This window comes from Elephantulus edwardii, unplaced genomic scaffold (genome assembly GCF_000299155.1).
Source record: "Elephantulus edwardii isolate Elephantulus edwardi_28Jun2011 unplaced genomic scaffold, EleEdw1.0 scaffold00005, whole genome shotgun sequence".
Classification (NCBI taxonomy): Eukaryota; Metazoa; Chordata; class Mammalia; order Macroscelidea; family Macroscelididae; genus Elephantulus; species Elephantulus edwardii.
In genome coordinates, this window is record NW_006399755.1 from 35,186,077 (window position 1) to 35,205,230 (window position 19,154).

The following is a 19,154-nucleotide window of genomic DNA, read 5'->3' on the forward strand; positions in this document are numbered from 1 at the left end:
AAGAGATTGAGATTGGCTCCACAGTCAACACTCTTGGCACCAGTAGCCAGGAAATTAAAAGGCGCATTGCCATGGGAAAGTCTGCTGTTAGGGACCTCTCCAAAGTACTGTAGAGTAATGGTGTCTCTCTGGAGACTAAGGTGTGTCTGATACAGTTCATGGTCTTTGCAATCACTTGCTATGCATCAGAGAGTTGGACAATGACTAAGGAAGATAGAAGAATTGATGCCTTTGAGCTGTGGTGCTGGAGAAGAGTTTTGAGAGTACCATGGACTGCTAGGAAAACAAACAGATTCATCCTAGAAAGGGTTAAACCAGGTGGCTCCTTGGAGACAAGGATTCTGAGGCTTCATCTAACATACTTTGGACATGTAAGGGGGAACCGGTCCTTGGAGAGGGACATCATGCTTGGTAGGTGGAGGGACAGCATAGGGGGGAAAGGCCCTCTCTGAGTGGATTGATTCAGTGACAGGGGTAATCGGGATGGGTGTATCAGACACAGGGTGACTGGCACAGGACAGAGCAGAATTTAGGGCTGTTGTACATAGAGGGTTGTTGTGAATCGCAAGCAACTCGACAGCACGTAACAACAAACAACAACAATCTGCCTTCAAGGAGCTCTGGTTGCAGAATATGTTAAATGTTGCATTAACCAAAAGGTCAGGAGTTTGAGTTTACCAGCTTATCCGAGAGAGAAAGATGGGCAATTCCTATTAGTATTTTCAGGCTGGTGGAGGGTCACACTATGAGTAGGATAAACTGCAAGGCAGTGGGTTGTTTCAGTGGAATGACCTCAAGGAGTCCAGGTGTAGTAGTGCATTATGAGTTGGGCTATTGACTAAAAGGTCAATAGTTTTAATCTACTAGATGTTCTGTGAAAACAGCAACAACAACAACAACAATAAAATAGGTAGTCATAAAGACTTACAGCCTTGGAAACCCAATGCAGGGTCACCATGAGTTTGACTTGATGGCAGTGGGATTTAGGTCCTTAGATTGAGTTGCATTCAAGTGGCTGAAAACCCTTGTCATAAAAACAAGAAGAGGGTTTTCAGATGTGTTCCAAGTTCCTGTTTTATTTGCAGAAACTGAGAATTTGTGGTAGAGGAAAGGAACAAAAATTATTTTCACGTAATGCCAGCGATTAGTATCATGCCTCATGCATTCTTCAAAGTCTCAAAGGTAGTGGCAGAAGGAGCAGGGCTCAGATAAGGGCATGAGTCTTGTACGTACACTCAGGGTTTGTTTTTGCTTTTTTGGTTTTTAACAAGACAAATTTATTTATCTTGGGGGAGCTCTGGTGGCCTAGTGACAAGGAGCTGCAACTACAATCCCAGAGGCACACGGTTTGAATCCACCAGATGCTCTGCCGGGAAAAGGAGGGGCAATCTCCTCCTGTACCAGTCAGATCTGATTTGACGGTACACTCACACACACACACACACACACACAAAATTCTTTATCTTGGCAGTAATTGGTATATTCACTATTCTTTGCCAATACTATAATTCAAAATCATAAACTCTTTGGTCTTCCTTATTCATTGTCCATTGTACTTCATGTATGTACTTTCATGCAAATATGAAGCAATTGAAAATAGCATGGCTTATGACATCTTTGTCATTACATTGACATCATGCTCTCTAGCACTTAAAAGAAGTGCTATTTCATTGATTGATTTTCTTACTTTAGACTTTTATAAAATTTTGTATTAGTTTGCTCACAAAGTTCGTATACATTGTATTTCACACTATTCTTTATCCATATTGTGTTTCATACGATCATTCCCATGCATTGTTTTTTGAACTGAAATTTTAATGAAAGTTTATATTCAATTAATTCATTTTTGTACATTTTCCTCCCTATTCCCCCGCTATCCCCCTAGTTCACTTTTCTCTTTGAAAAGAAAAAAAAAATTCTTTCATTGTTATACAATCCCCCTCTCCCTGGTCCACTTTACTATGCAGCTCTTAATTTGGACTCTTGTCATGAAAATAATACCCAATCATTTATTCCTTTTAAACAGTTCTTTCCCTCATCTGTTTCAATGCAGTGTACCTCATTTATACCCTTGTTTTTTCGTTCCCCCCAATCCTGATGTCAGTTCCATCCTTTTGTGACTGAGATATTTCACTCAGCATAATGTTCTCCAGGGTCACCCATTTTGTATAATATTTCATAAGTTCCTTGTTTTTTAATGCAGCATAGTATTCCATTGTGTGAATATACCAAAGCTTCTTTATCCATTCACTTGCTGATGGACACTTGGGTTGTTTCCAACCCATGCATTATGTTTTATAAAATCAGTCATCATTGGACCTTTACCATCTTTACCTAATCTTTTCAGGTCCCCACTGGGTCCTTCTCATTTCCTTCACTCCCACTCTCACCCCACCCAACTGTGCAACCTGCATAAGACCAATATTATAAAAATAGAAGGATAATCATAGAAGTAAATAGAAGTAAAACATCTAAGAGGACCCAAAGCAAGAGGAGTGGGAGTAAATCACAGGGTTGTACCCATGTTTATTGCTGCATCATTCACAATAGTAAAGAGATAGAAGCAGCCTAACTGCCCATCAACAAACAGTTGGATAGAAAAACAGTGGTACATTCACACAAAAGAATATTACACAGCACTAAAAAATAATGAACTTGTAAAATACTACACAACATGGGTGAGCCTGGAAAATATCATGCTGAATGAAACATCTCCGTCACTAAAGGATAAATACCACGTAACACCACTGTTATAAAATAGAATTGACAAAGGAAACGGGAGTAGGGAAAATTTAGATAGACAATGAATACCACTGTACGGGAACAAATGAAGGAAAGGACTGTCTGAAAGGAATGTATAATTAGGTATTTCATGTATGTCAACAATCTGAAAAAAGACATGCATTACAAAGTGAATTGGAAGAGGGAGAGGGAGAAAAATGTGCATTAATGAAGGGATGAAAACCCAATCTTTCTGCAAACTTTTATTAAAATCACAATAAAAACAATAGCAACCAAAACCCTCCAGCCATAACCATCAAGTTAATTCCAATTTATGGTGTCCTCATCTGCATCTGCTCCATAAGATGTCCTTGGCTTCCTCTTTAGAAAAGTAGATTTCCAGGCCTTAGATTAGTAGTTGAGTGCAAATCCTATAAGGTACTCAGAGACTTCCTTCAAAATCAGCTGTACTGTACTTTTGCCTCCAGCTCTGATTTGGAAAAAGACCTTCCATTGCTGTGAAGTGCCTCAGACAGGCCCAAAGACAGGTAGTGTTCTACCATGAAGAGATCACTGAATCTCAGGTCATGGAGTTAAGATTCCAGTCTTGATCTTGCCCCTCGCTGGTTGAAGACCTTGGAAACCACATCCTCCCTTATTTAGCTTCCTTTTCCATCTAAGTAAAGCAAGAAGGTTCAATAATAAAATCCCAGAGACCCTTCTAATTCCCTAGTGGTGGGTCTTGAGATGTCCTTCACTTCCCTGTCTCTACAGAGTTGGTAACACTGTTGTTGTTGTTGTGGGTGGCCAAGCTGGTTCCAACTCATCGTGATTTCATGAAACAATTTCCCCATAGGGTTTCTCAGGTAGAAATCAAGAGGCAGGTCATCATATCTCTTCTCATGTGGAGCTGCTGGTGGGTTTGAAATCCCAAACTTTCAGTGAGGCATCAGATGCTTAATTATTGTGCCATCAGGACTCTTTCTGTCTAAGTTCAAAAAAACTTACAAACTCACTCTGGATTCTTGGGTCCTCGCCTGGTTTACTGGTCTTGGAAATGCATTCGCTGTGCTTTCTTAGAGAACTCTCCTTTTTGCACTGAGTTTGCGCCTCTGCCAGTATTTAGGGCATTTGGGAAAGGAGACTCCTCACTCTCTCCTTCGTCTCTTCATTCGCCTCACCACTCCCCCACCTCAGGCAAGAAGCTGGTTAATTAGGACAAATTACAGCAGGTGGCAACTTCACTTTTTTATTTTTTTTTAAAACTCCTCAATCCACCAGGGACTAAACGCTTTAAAGCAATTTCTCATTTAATCTTCAAACTGAAGACTAAATTTCACTGCAATCAAAAAAGCAGAGGTTTGATGATTCATTTCCTTCACAAGATTTAATATCGTGCTTGAAAGAGACCAACACATTCTAAAGATAATTAAGCCACTGTCATTAAGAAGCAGTCACAGGCAAACACCCATGCTCCTCACACTGCTTGCTGGTGCCCTTCAAGTTGGTGAGGTGAGAAATCACTTTCCCTTTTTCAGAAGATGAAATTCCATGTCCTGAAATCCTTCAGCTTACATGTCCAACAAGACTCAGTTTTGAAAGACGCAATGAATTTGCAGTGAGAATAGTTTGAATTAACTTCTTCATTGTACACAAATACCTAAAAATATTAAGCTATTCTACATAGCACAGAGTTTAGAGTGCTTGTTTTCAAAGTTTATCAGCTTAAAAGAACAAAATGAAAAAAAAATGAAAAGAAAAAAAAAAAAGAACAAAATGATAGACTGATAAAACATAGATTCTTTGGTCCTATCTTCAAGGTTTTTGATTCATAGTTTGGTGTGCAATTTGGTGTTCCTGACTTAATTTTACCACACGCTTCTTTTTAGAATAAATATGTTGCAGTCTATCTTAGTTTCCTACTATCGATATAACAGAAATATCATGAGTAAAGGAACAGAACTTTATTTCTTCAGTTCATGATGCTCCAGTGTGTCCAATCTAAATTCAAGGTGATGACCCTAGAGGAAGACTCCTTCTGTGTCAGCTCTAGAAAGATCCTTGTCTCAGTTTCTACTATAACACACATTCACACACACACACACACACACACACACACACACACACACACACATCCATCTTGATATTCATTCCTCAATTCTCTGGTGATCTTTATATGGCCTCTATTTTCCCTCGTTTGTACTCACTTAACCTATGTATATTTTGTACCTTATTATAATTCAGCCATAATTAGATTTAGGAAACACTGTGCACTGGTAAGTCCTTCCTAACATAATAAAGAAAAGTCTATTTCTGAATGTGATCATATCCACAGCTATAAGAGTTGAGGAAGCAACTTCTCTGTTTCCTCAAGACAGAGTTGTCCTTAATGATGTGAATGTAGTCAAGGTTTGGGGACACAAAATGAGAAGGCACAGATGCGAATGCCTAATAACTGAATTGTAAAATGCACAAAAGAAAATGGAATTTTATTAATATAGGTAAGTTGTTGTTGTTATTGTGTACCACAGAGTCAGAACTGACCCTTAGCTGACCCTCCAGTAGGTTTGCAGAGGTAGTTAATTGCACAGGAGTAGACTGGTGATCATTCTCCCACGGAACAGCTGGTGGATTAAAAGCAGGTCCATTTGGGATTGCAGCACGGCTTTTTACCACTAGACCACCAGAGCTCCCTATAGAAAAGCTAGAAGTTATAAAAATTTCAAGGGAATGCTTCAAGATCAATATCCTAGAGAGGTAAAATGAAGTACTATTAGCCACTTCAAACCAGATAATCATACAGAATACTCAAATGAGATAACAAATTTAAAAGGAACAGTACTGAAGTCCTCCTCAAAAAGAACATTTTAAGATCTACTCTCAAGTATAATGCTGTCAGTGGTAGGATAACATCCATATGCCCACAAGGAAGAAAAAATGAATACAATGATTATTTACATTTACTCACCAAACATAATTTACAAAGAGAAATTGAATATTTTACCGACTTCTGTGGTCTGAATATGCAATAAAGCTGTATTACTAAAGTGCTGTCAGCTCAAAGGCAGGTGGTTCGATTCCATCAGCTGCTCTGTGAGCAAAAGATGGGCAATCTGCTGAAAACCAGTTCTAGGGTCGAGCTATGAGTCAGTTTCCACTTGACAGCATAAAACAATACACATAAGCTCACCTTATGGAATATGCAAGAATAAATACTACTACATCTGAGGAAAGAGAAATGGAGAAGCTCCTGTTCTAGGTTAGAACAAGGCCAGGGGTTGTCTGTGTGTGTACCAGATCATCAATGGCACATATGCAAGGTCAAGATGAAGCTGAAGAAAATGAAACCAATTCAAGGGAGCCAAAGCACAATTGTTAATGTACTGCACTGAATTTAAAGACCACCTCAGTAAATAAACATGAATGACTGAAGATCAGATAACTTATGAGATGACATCAAAGACACTGTGAAGAAAAAAGAAATGAAGAGGAAAGAAAAGAGGCAACAAAATGGATATCAGAAGAGACTGGAGCTTGCTCTTGAGTACAGAGTAGTTAAAATGACAAAGAAGAAATGATGAGGTAAAAGTACTGGATAGATTTCAAAGGGTAGCTTGAGAAAAGAAAGTATGATAAAATATGTGAATGTTTGATGATAGAAAACCTAAATGGAAAAATGTGCCCAGCGTTGCCCCATCTGAAAGGACTGTACTTGAAGAGAAAGGCCCAAAGCAGGAGAGTAAGCCCCTGAGAGTGTGTAAAAGCGTCTCCCTGGAAGAATCTGAGAAAGGAGAGTCTTTACAAAGATAAGAACAGAAGGCAGATTTCCTTTCTCAGGTCTTCTTATTTGTTTGTGGTATTCACTGGAATTGCTAGATCTCATACATTACTAGATTTCAACATTGGTCACAAACAAATGTCTAGACAGAGAAATAGACACAAGCATTAAGTCAATGTGCCCAGATTCTCAAACCCAGAAACAACTTAGCAGAGTTCATAATTTTCAGCTACTTACCAAGGAAGTAAGTGTTGCTTTATGATGCTTCCTTAGAGACATAGATAAACTAAGGGCATGAAGCAACTTTTTCTCCACTGAGAAAAAAGATGATGGTCAACTTTGTGGGTGATACATACCAAGAAATAAGAGCACATGTGTGTGCAGTAAATCATACCACATATCTAGTGACCGAACAGAACCTCCACCAGCTTACACTTCAAGGCATCCTACCTTGGGGGATGTAAAGGTGCATTTGAGTTTTCGTGGCACTCTTTCATGGGCCATTTCTGTCCATTCAGCAAACACATCATCCCGGTAAGCCAGCGAAACGTCCATCGAAACTTCTGCATTTTCTCCTGCAAGAGATACATCATATGATTCGGAAAAATACTTCTGGGAAGGTACTTTGGAAACAGTCCTAAAATTCTTACAAACTCTGCCCTTTATTATATTATTCTTATCAAACTCTAAAACCCACAACTTCATACCTGAAGACTTAAAGATTACAGGGTGAAAGTGTAAGTTTGATGCGATGCCATCTCCCCTCTCACAACTGCCCTGCCAACAGTCAAAGAGCTAAACTCTTCCAGAAGTGAGAACTTAATCCCTCTAAGGTGGCTCCAACCACCTTTACTTCAAATGATCAGGCAGATGCTGGTGCAGAATCCATTCTTTTGTGTAGCTTGAATAATCAGATAGATATTGCTCATATTAGAATTCATCTTCTTGTAACACAGTTCATCTTATCTTAAGCCTGCCCAGAAGAGTCATGTCGAGAAGAAGATTCTTTTCTTCACAAAAGCACCTTCGATATTTGAAAACCATATCTTGTGGTTTCTCTGTGAAGCTGAGTATGACCAGATCATTGGGTGCTCTCCTCCTAGCATGCTTCGGTTTGAACACATCTATCTCAAAAGCGTATCGCGATGGGAAAGTCTGCTGTTAGGGACCTCTCTAAAGTACTCAGGAGCAACGGTGTCTCTCTGGAGACTAAGGTGCACCTGATACAGGCCATGCTCTTTGCAATCGCTTGTTATACATCAGAGAGTTGGACAATGACTAGGGAGGACAGAAGGAGAGTTGATGCCTTTGAGCTGTGGTGCTGGAGAAGAGTATTGAATGTACCATGGACTGCTAGGAAAACAAACAGATTCATCTTGGAGAGGATTAAACCAAGCTACTCCTTGGAGGCAAGGATTCTGGGGCTTCATCTGACATACTTTGGACATGTTGCCAGGAGGGACGGGTCCTTAGAGAGGGACATTATGCTTGGGAGGGTGGAGGGACAGCACAGGAGGGGAAGACCCTCTATGAGATGGACTGATTCGGTGACTGGGGTAATCAGGATGGGTGTGTCAGAGGCAGTGCGGTTGGCGCAGGACAGAGCAGGGTTTAGGGCTGTTGTGCATAGGGTTGCTATGAGTCGCAAACAACTCGACGGCACATAACAACAACAACAATCTCAAAATTACTTCCAAGAAGCTCGCGGATATAGATTCTACTACTTCTTTGAACGCTTAAATGATCTTTCTAAAATGAACACGTTCTACTCAGATGTTGTTAGGTGCTATCAAGGAGTTCCAACTCATAGAGACACTCTCTCTGTAAACAGGTCTGAAACTTGCCCTAACTGGACCATCCTCACAAGCTCCGTCATGCTCAAACCCACTTTGCAGTCACTGGGCCAATCCATCCATCTCCTCAAAGGTCTTCCTCTCTCCCGCTGACCCTATATTTGCCTCAGCATGATGTCCGTTTCTAAGGACTTACACTTCCTAACAATATGCATGGGAAGCAATTGCCCAGCTTTCCCCTACAAACTGGCTGCTGGATTTGAACCAGAAGAAAGGTATGGTCTTTGGGTTAGTAGCATCAAGTCCTATTGACTACTCTAAGAGCTCTCTTTCTCCAAGACAGGTATGTAATATTAAGTACATAATTGTACAAATTGTTGTTGTTAAGTGCCATTGAGTCGTAGACAACTCATAGCAACCTAAGAACTAAAGACCTGAACACTTTTATAACTTCCATCATTTCTCCATGTTCATAGGGTTTCTGGAGGCAAGCTATTTCAGAAGTGGATGCCACTTCTACTTCCAAGCTTAATGCTTATAAATATTTCCATATCAGTAAGGACTGAATGTATTTACCTTATCATGAAACTCATTAAGGAGATTTAAGTAATAACAAATGCATCCATCTGTTTTGTACATTTTATACCATATAAAAGAGCAGAGGAGTCTTAATGGGGGGAAAGGGGAAGCATAAGACCACTCTTCCAATATGACTATGGAGCCAGTTCCTGCTGGTATGATGCTGTGGTTTTGTGCTGCCAAGCTGACCACGACTCATAGCTACCCTATGCACAATAGCTCTGAACCCTGATCTATCCTGGGCCATGATGGCACAAGGAGATTAGTATAATTCTACCCTCAGTCAACACTTCCTTCAGGAAATAGCAACATTTAGAAATCTTAGTTGGCTCATCTGGAAAGGACCAAAAAAAGAGGAAGAACCTTGTTCAGACGGATTGACACAGTGAATGCAAACGTGGACTCAAACATAACCATTACAGTATGTACACAGGATTGCAATGAGTCAGAACTGACTTTACAGCATCTAACAAGAGCAAGGCAATATTTATCCCCAGGTTTATAATGAGAGTTAAATGAGGTCAAACAGGAGAAAATATTGACATGTTGCCTGGCATGCAGTAGGTACCTGACAAATAGTCACTGAACCTCGGCCTGAGCGCCCACACACAAGCACACAGGCAGCCCCCTCTGTATGGGTGAAACAGGAAGGGTCCACACTCCCTGTTCAATCAAATTTTGGCTTAGAATTCCAAGGAATCCAACAATTCTAAATTCAAACTTGGCTTGCCACTTTACAATGAAGGTGTACATATCAAGACAGGATGAAACAGCACATTTGATTAAGCAATTTGTTGGTCTGATTTACCATTTTAAGGTATTTAAACATATTGATGCTCTTGCCCTGGGCTCCACTCATGTCAGGAGTAGGCCTGTCCCAGGAGTAGTGCCTCAGGACAAAGAGAAGTCTCGACAGGCCTCCTGGCTTGATCCTGGCCTTAACAGTTACTCTGTTCTGTTGGAGATACAGAGATCCCTCTTTTTCAGAGGGAAAAATTTGGAAATACACTATTAAAAGCAAAACCAAAAATGTAAACACTACTTTGCTATACTCTATATTAAGCTCCTATGACTTTGCTGTTTGCATTTTCCCAACAGCTCTATGAATTAGACTCTGATGTTTCCTTTCAATGAATAAGTCAAGATTTTCAGATATTAAATATAGTGATAGTTGAATTCTTATTGATAAAATGAGGAAGATACATTATGTTTCAAAAGGCTTTTAGGAGAACATCTTTTTATATGCTTAATGGACACACACTATATTGTAATAAAGAAGCCCATTAAACAAATCACAAAATGTTTAGGTCTTTTAATAAACTTTCCTTTTTTGGACTCTAACTTGTGCCCAGACTGTGCAAGCATTACCCTTTCAGTCCTCACATCCACCCTATGAAGAGCAACAGTCCTTATCATTCAACTAAGACTGAGGTTACAGAATGTCCAGGAATACATGGGTAATAAATGGTAGTACAGGGACTTACAACCTCAACAGTGATCACCCCAGTTCCCATCACCCTTTACTATTTCTGTGGGTGTGTAGAATTTGACATCACTGACTGTGAAATGGAGATGCACTGTCTAATTCATAGATGAATGGAACACATTGCATGCAGGAGCTCTTCAACTCTGATATACGGTCTGACCCGCTTTCTACACCAGAAAAATATGCAGTGCCCCTGGATGTTCCAAAAGTGACTCATACTGAACTCAGCAATGCTCTGACCTCAGCTTGAGAAAGAGCAGACTGTTAAAATCAACACAGCATTGATTTCATTAAATAGATTGGGGAAGCGTGACATAGTTGGGAGAACACCAACTTGGAAGACTGAGGACAGGCCACGATTCTGCCCCTAATTACACAAGTGCTCATGGGTTTGAACTGAGAGAGGTCACTGTCTAAGGGAGTTAGCTTTCTTTTGGCTCTAGCATGTAATTTTAATGTATGTTTTACTTCATTTACTTGGATCCACAATCAACATTCTTAGTGCTAGCACTCAGGAGATTAGTAGACAAATTGCATTGGGCAAGTCTACCATAAGGAACCTCTCTAAATTACTGAAGAACAGTGATGTCAGTTTGAAAACTAAGGTGTGTTGGATTCAGGCTATGGCCTTTTCAATTACTTGCTATGCAGCTGAGAGCTGGACAATGAATAAATCTGATAAAAGAAGAATTGATGCCTTTGAGCTGTGGCATTAAAGAAGAGTACTGAATATCATATGGACTGACAAAAGAACAAATAGATATGTCTTGGAAAAAGTGCAACCAGAGTGCTCCTTGGAGGCAAAGATGTCAAAGCTTCTTCTCTCATGAACTTGTTGGACACTGGACATGATGCAAGGAAAAGAGACATCGTGCTTGGAAAGATAGTCAGCAAATGAGAGGAATACCCCAATGAGATGGATTGACATGGTGACTGTAGCAATGGTCTCAAGAGTGTCAGAGATGGAGAGGGTGGCAGAGGATAGGAAAGGATCCAGGGCTGTTGTTCAGAGAGTGGCTGGAAGCCATACTTGAGCTGATGGCACTTAACAACAACAAAAACAACAGGTCAGTGTTAGCAGATTTTCGGAGGGTTTCTTACTAAGAAAGCCAACCATTTGGATTTTTAAGTGGTCAGTTTCCATTTTTAATGCCTACACCTAAGCTCTGGTGGTTTAGTGGTATGATTTATAGCTATGAGTTGGAACTGAGTCAACAACAGTCAAAGATATCTGCCTTTCATTCAGTACAATACCAGGTTCTAAGAGCCTAGAGCTCTTCCCACTCTGAAACCATCTCCAAATCTGGAATGAAAAATCAAAACCAGAAATGCACTGGGCAGAGGAGTGCAGGTGTGAAGTCGGCTGCCTGGGCCATTTTCTCTTCTGCCTCCGGTGGACTCGGAAATAAAGTTCAGTTTTAATGACTATGTTGCATGTAATAAAACACCGGTTTTGTGACTCCTGGGATACTGCGTGGGCACTACTTCCCCTCAGAGATAATGAAGGTGAAGGATCCAATTTGAACTCCCTGGGAGAATTGCAGGAAGACCAGGCATACATCTGGCACTTGGAAACCCTTTCTTATAAAACATGGCCACTGGTTAAACCTGTTTCATGCACTGAAGTTGTAAGGTATTGGCATAGGGTGTTTATAGATCTGAAATCCATGCTTTTCCACACCTACACCAGACCAACAACTTGGCTTTCCTACAAGCTGGTCAAGCTTCACATTTCTCAAATGGCTTTCGAGACGTATTTTGGTTATATGGAAAATTCATTCAAGATACCAGGAAGCGGGGTGTAGAAAGGCACTGTGGTGGCTTCAATGTGCTATTTCCATCCTGGACGGAGGAGACAGTCTGACATGGGAAAACCTGTGTCCCAGGGTTCTATGTGAGCTGACTTTGTCTTCAGGATGTCATTACAGAAGGAGAGATCAGAGCCACTCCATATTGGGAATCACTGACCAATCATCTCTGCAGAAAGCATTTGCCTCTGCACTAGTTATACTGCTCTGTCCTCGTGAGAAAAGCATCTACCAATCAGTTTTCCTACAGGCAAATGGAAAGCCAGAGAAAAGTGCAAATGTCCTATATAAGTCAAAATGAGATGGGATTGTATCAAAGAAAGAGGTTAAGTACCCCTAGGAAGCTTCAGACAGCTGCATGATGTAAGGATGGTCTCTGGAGGTAAAGTGATGAGCCATCTTCTTCCTTCTTTGAGGAAGTCAACATAATGCTTCTTACTTACAGTCTACACCTGCTTGCTGCCTGAGAGCAGTAGTTCTTATGTGGCATAGTTAAAAGACCATGAACTTGGGGCCAGATGTACCCAGTTTTGAAACCTGTGCTCTTTCCTGGCTGGCTGACTCTTAATAAGTCTCAATTTCCATTTCTTCAAAATGGAAATAGTGGGGCCTACTTCCCAAGGCTCTTAACAGGACCAAGCACTTGTTATATAGTAGGTACTCAAAATTTTCATTCCCTTTCTATTCCCTGTACTGAAAGGTTGTACTGTTGTTTGATTAGCATTGCAAGCAGGGGATAAGTTACATTAAAGAAAAAAATAAAGACGTATTATTTCATAGTCCTTCAAAGAGTTTAGGTTCTCTAAGAAACCTGAACTTCCTGGGAGGAAACAAGAAACAAATTAAAATATTCATGTGCATTCCTACATGGCACAGGGGTGGGGTGGGGGGGGCTGCTAGTCACTGTAGTTTGTCAGGACAACCTCAGAAGGCACTTCCTTCAGCATCTCCAGACATAAAATCTGGGGCTTGTTTACACTGACATTCCTTCCCCAATCAAAAACCCCTCTGACCTGACCTAATGCTTTCAAATAAGGAAATAACAAAACCAACCTTGTGTTACAACCATGGTTAAACAAACAAACCAGCCCACTGCCCTTGATTTGATTCCTACTCTCAACTATCCTACAGGACAGAGTAGAACAAGTTTTACAAGGCGGCAAATCTTTATGGAAGCAGATAGACACTTCTTTCTCATATAGAGTCAAGAGGAAGGTTCTAACTGCCAATCTACTGATTGGAAGCCATATGCATTAACCATAAACCCACCCATGCTCTTCATCCACGGTTAGAACAAATGAAAAAAACCCCAACAAACCAACCAAACATCCTCAAACTTATCTGTCAAGTCGGTTCCAAGTTATAGCAACTTTCCTTGGGATTATGAGGTTGTAAATTTCATGGGAGGAGACTGCTCATTCTCTCTCCTGAGGAACCACTAGCAGATTCAAACGACTAAAGGCACAATATTCTAGGGACTCATAAAAAAAATGGATGCAACCAGTTTTAAATCTGACTCTGGGTGTTTTCTTCAAATGCCCCAAGGCATTTGAAATAATGTGTACAATTATTTCACAAACCAGCCTAAGAGTTTACATCACCTTTCTGTTCTAGCATCATCATTTCAATCATCTGAGTTGTGAAGAAGAGCTTCCTGCAGATGTGGACTTTCTCCAAGCGTTTTCCGAAGGCTCCCTTGTAGTCACTAGCGATAGATACTTCTAGTCAAAGCCAGTTGTTGAAACACCACTAGCACAAAGGAGGATGTTGTGCATGTTAGGTCCTTTGCAAAGTGCTATCTTTGCACTTGGAAAACAACTATTTATCCCTATTACACCCAAAGTTAATAGTGCTTAAAGACTGTACATGTATGTGGAAAAGCCCATGAGGACCTAATTTTTAAAGTATTCTCACAAATGAATCTACAGTACCAGAGAATACAGAAGAACTATATTTGCTAAATTCCTGGATGGCACAGGCAAGCAACTGGCTGTGAACCAAGAAGTCAGTGGTTCAAGAACACCTGGGGAGTAGGGCCTGGAAATTTACTTCCAAGAAATCAGTCACTGAAAACTCTGTGGAGCACAGTTCTACCCTGGCACATAAGGGTTTACAATGAGTTGAGACTGAATGGACAGCAGCTGAATACCATTTCACATTGTCCATTGGTACTCATCAGGTTCTGTTGTTAGGGAACTCTGGTACTATAGTCTGTGGGGAGATGCTCTCAAAGGCCATACTTCTCCGGCAGTCTAAATCCATCAGCAGCTGCTCAGGAGAAACATGGACAACCTCTCCTCCCTTGCAATATATGACCTCAGAAGCTCAGATATGAGTGGGTATCAACTCAACAGCACTGAGTTTTCTGCATTGTATTTGTTATCCTCAAACTCATGAATATAGAGTAAAATGTAGCTCGTTCCTGAATTAGCCCAGTGAATGACTACAAATTGGAATATTGTGATTTCTAAGTGCTTTCATAGGCTGATTTCTTTTGAATCCACTAGAAAGAAAGATGGACAATCTTCTCCTGTGCAACTTACAGCCCTGGAAACCCAATGGAGAGTCAGTTCTGAATTGGTTTCTGATCAATGGTGATGCAAATTATCTTTCAGATTCAGCCTGTCTTTTCTCTCCTCATTGCCACTGCCCTCAGCTAAGCAGTCGTCATCTCTGGCCCACATGACAAAAACACTTCTCTTTCTATTGCCTGCTTTTCACACATCTGCCAGAGTGATGCTTTCTAAAATGCAGAGCTGGTTTTACCAGCTTTAGAGCTTTCAATGCCTTTGCACTGCCGATAACATAACATTGAAATTCCTCGCGTGACACAAATCGTTAAAATCAGCTTCTTGCAAAAAAAAAAAAAATCAGCTTCTTGCTTAAAATACAAGGTTCACATGCCAGATTGATCACCTTGAATGTGGCTACCAGCTTATGCTGAAGTTTCAGCCTGAAATCTTAGCCCACCGGGGCCACTTAATGCCTGTGCAACTCTGGATGAGTCTCTGGGTTTGAAAACCAAATCAAACCTATTGCTGTCAAATTGATTCTGACTCATAGAAACTCTAAAGAAGAGAGCAGAAGTTCCTCAAGTGTTTTCCAAGGCTGTAAATCTTTACAAAAGCAGTAATCTTTCTTTTACAACATAGCTAATAGGTTTAAACTGCTTCCCTGTTGGTTAGCAGCTGCCAAACACTTAATCACTGTATCAGCAGGACTCCTTCTTTGAACTTTACAATCTATAAAATGCTTACATAGAGTTCTATGATTGTAAGAGAGCGCTGTTGGCCTAGTAGGTAAGGAATTGCCCTACCAATCCAAAGAGAGGTAATTCGAATCTATCAATTCTGTGGGTAACAAGATGGGTTAACCACTCCCGTGCGAGGTATAGCCTCTGAAAACTCACTGGAGGGTCAACTACGTGTCAGTGTTGACGTGATGGCACATAATGATAAAAACAACAATAAGACCATAAAGATGAAATGTGAAAATGCTTGTGAACTAATCAATACAGCCCTGTCCTATATTAATCACCCAGTAAACACCGGCTGGACATGGGTGATGTGGTGCTTTGTTAACCTAAAGGTTAGTGGTTCTCACTTAACTATTCATTCACTGATTGAAGGACATCTTGGTTGTTTCCAATTTGCAGCAAATATGAATAAAACTGTTGTATACATTTTGTGCAGGTTTTAGTGTAGACATAAGCATTCAACTTATTTGGGGAAATCCACCAGGAACACAACTGCTAGTCATATGGAAAGATGATGACTAACTTTGGTAAAATCTGCAAAATTGTCTCAAAATGCTAAAGTATGTGTGCCCAATGTGAATGAAGGCTAGCGTGAAGCACAATGTATACGAACTTTGTAAGCAAACCAATAGAAAATAAAAACTTTTTAAAGAAGTTAATATGCTATTTTGCATTCCCACTAGCAGTGAATGACAGTACCAGTTCCTCTACATCCTTCCTAGCATCTGATATTGTCAGATTGGAGGAGGACTCATCAACAACCTATGATATGCAGATGACACAACCTTGCTTGCTGAAACTGAAGACCTTCTGCTTACAGCAGAAGATTGTAGTCTTCAATATGGATTGAAGCTCAACATCAAAAAGACCAAGATTCTCACCACTGGGCCAACTGGCAACACCACGATAGATGGAGATTGAGGTTGTTAACAATTTCAGCTTGCTAAGCTCCACAATCAACACTCTTTTAACACCAGCAGTCAGGAAATCAAAGCATCAATTGCATTGGGAAAATCTGCTATCAGAGACCTCTCCAGAGTGCTGAAAAGCAATGATGTCAACCTAGAGGCTAAGGTTTGCCTAATCCAGGCCATAGTCTTCACAATTACTTGTTATGCTTCAATGAGTAAGGATGACAGAAGAAGAATAGATGCCTTCAAGTTGTGGTGCTGGAGAAGAGTCTTGAACATACATATTACTGACCACAAAGAAAACAAATAGGTCTGTCCTGGAAAGAGTGAAACCAAATTTCTCCTTGGAGGCTAGGATTTTGAAGCTCTCACATACTTTGGGCATGGGGCCAAGAAGACCAGTCCTTGGAGAAGGACATCATGCTCGGAAGGGTGGAAGACCTGAATAAGATGGATTGATACAGTAACTGGGGCAATGGGGGTTGGTGTGTTGGAATTAATGAGACTGGCTCAGGATAGGGAAGGGTTGAGAGCTGCTGTACATATGGGTTGCAGAAGACTTGATGGCACATACCAACAACAACAATAGCTGGGTAGTGGTATCTCTCTTTTTTTTAAATTAAATTTGCAATTCCCTATCAATGCCCTTGTTACTGTTGTTATGTGCCATCGAGTTGACTCTGACTCACAGCAACCCTATGTACAACAGCTCTGAATCCTTCGCTATCCTGAGCCAATTTGATCATCTCTGACACACTTATCCCCATTACCCTAGTCACTGAGTCAATCCATTTCATCAAGGGTCTTCATCTCTTGCACTTCCCTTCACTTTCTCAAGCATGATGTTCCACTTCAAGGACTGATCCCTCCTTGTACCATGCCCAAAGTATGTCAGACGGAGCATCAAAATCCTCGCATCCAAGTAGTAGCCCGGTTTCACCCTCTTTAGGACAGACCTGTTTGTTCTCTTAGCAGTCCAGGGTATACTGAATATTCAATACTCTAGCACCACAGCTCAAAGGCATTGATCCTCCTTCTATCATCCCTAGCCATTGTCCATCTTTTTCATGCATACCAAGTAATTGTGAAGACCATGGCCTGGATTAGGAACACCTTAGTTTCTCAATTTACATAATTGTTTTTCAGTACTCTAGAGAGGTCCCTGACAGCAGATTTCCCCAATGCAATTTGTCCTTTGATTTCCTGGTTGTTGGTACCAAGAATGTTGATTGTGGAGCTGAGGAGGCTAAAGCTGTTAACAATCTCAGTCTCTTCACTGTCTATCATGATGCTGCCAATTGTCCCAGTGGTGAGAATCTTTGTTTTCTTGATGTTGAGCTTCAATTCAAATTGAAGACTACAGTCCTTGACCTTCTGCAGCAAATGTCTCAGGTCCTACTCAGTTTTGGCAATCAAGGTTGTGTCATCTGCATAAAGTAGGTTGTTGATGAGTCTTCCTCCAATCCTGATGCCACATTGCTCCTCATAGAGCCCATCCTCCCAGATGATCTGTTCTGCATATAGATTGAAAAGATACGGAGACAGGATGTATGACTGGTGTACACTTTTCCTGGTTTTGAGAAATGCAGTATCTCTTCTGTTCTGATGACTGCCTCCTGGTCCAAGTATAGTTAGTTTCCGCATAAGTACAATCAAGTGCTCTGGGATTCTCATTCTTTTCAGAGTTAGCCACACTTTGTTGTGATCCATACAACCAAGGAATAAAAATATGAGTTCCGTTGGGAAAATCTGTTGTAAGGGACCTCACCAGAGTGCTAAAAAATAATGATGATAGTTTAAAGACTAAAGTGTGCCTAATCCAAGCCATGGTCTTCTCAATTGCTTGCTATGCATCTGAAAGTTGAACAATGACTAAGGACGGCAGAAGAAGAACTGATGTCTTTGATTGGTTGTGTTGGAGAAGAGTACCTAATATTCCATGAACTGTCAGGAGAACAAACAGGTCTTGGAGAAACTGAAACTAGAGTGCTCCTTGGAGGCAAGAGGGGCCAGTCCTTGTAAAATCAGTGTAAGAAAAAAAGGCGCACAGCAAAAGGGATTGACACAATGACTATAACAATGGGCTTGGGTATGTCAGAGACAGTGAGGATGACAGAGGAGAGGACAAGGTTCAGATCCGCCGTTCTTAGTGTTGCTGTGAGTCGCACAGACTCGATGATATAAAACAACAGTAACACATGAGGTTGCACATCTTTTTGCATGCTTATACTCTTCATCTCTTTGCATGGCACTAGTTGAAAGGGTTGTTTGGGGTTTTTCCCCTACTTTTTTAAATGGTTTTTTAAAAGAAAATCTTCTGAGTTTTCAACAGTCTCTATATATTATGGACAAACAGTCCTTATCGAGTGTATGTTTTTCAAATGTTTGCTCCCAACTTACCAGTTTTCTTTCCATTTCCTTGAGTATTTTTCAGAAACAGAAATTTCTCATTTCCATTTTATCAGGGGTTTTCCCCCCATCTCTCTTATAAATTGTGCTTTTGAATTTGCACCCAAGATCCTGTGCAAAGAGTAAGGTCTGTGTCTAGATTTCATCTAATTTTTTCCCCCTTTGTGCATGTGGATACCTAGTTGTTCCAGCATCATTTGTTAAAAAACACTACCCTTTCTCCATGCAGTTGCTTTTGTGCCTTTGTAAAAAAAAAATCAATTGACTATGTTTACATAGGTCTATTTTTGGCATTCTATTGTCTCTCTGAAGACTAAGGTCCACCTGATACAGGCCATGGTTTTTGCAATCACTTGTTATGCATCAGAGAGTTGGACAATGACTAGGGAGGATAGAAGGAGAATTGACGCCTT

At 40.6% G+C, this 19,154-nt stretch overlaps 1 protein-coding gene across 2 annotated transcripts in view; it reads right to left on the minus strand.

The window, feature by feature from the left end:
• WLS (wntless Wnt ligand secretion mediator) overlaps positions 1–19,154 on the minus strand; it is a 174,977-nt gene that overhangs the window by 49,155 nt on the left and 106,668 nt on the right. For both annotated transcript variants that reach the window (XM_006879785.1, XM_006879786.1), the window contains one exon: positions 6,950–7,074. In XM_006879785.1, the coding sequence (XP_006879847.1) occupies positions 6,950–7,074 (125 nt within the window). The remainder of the gene's footprint in view (positions 1–6,949; positions 7,075–19,154) is intronic.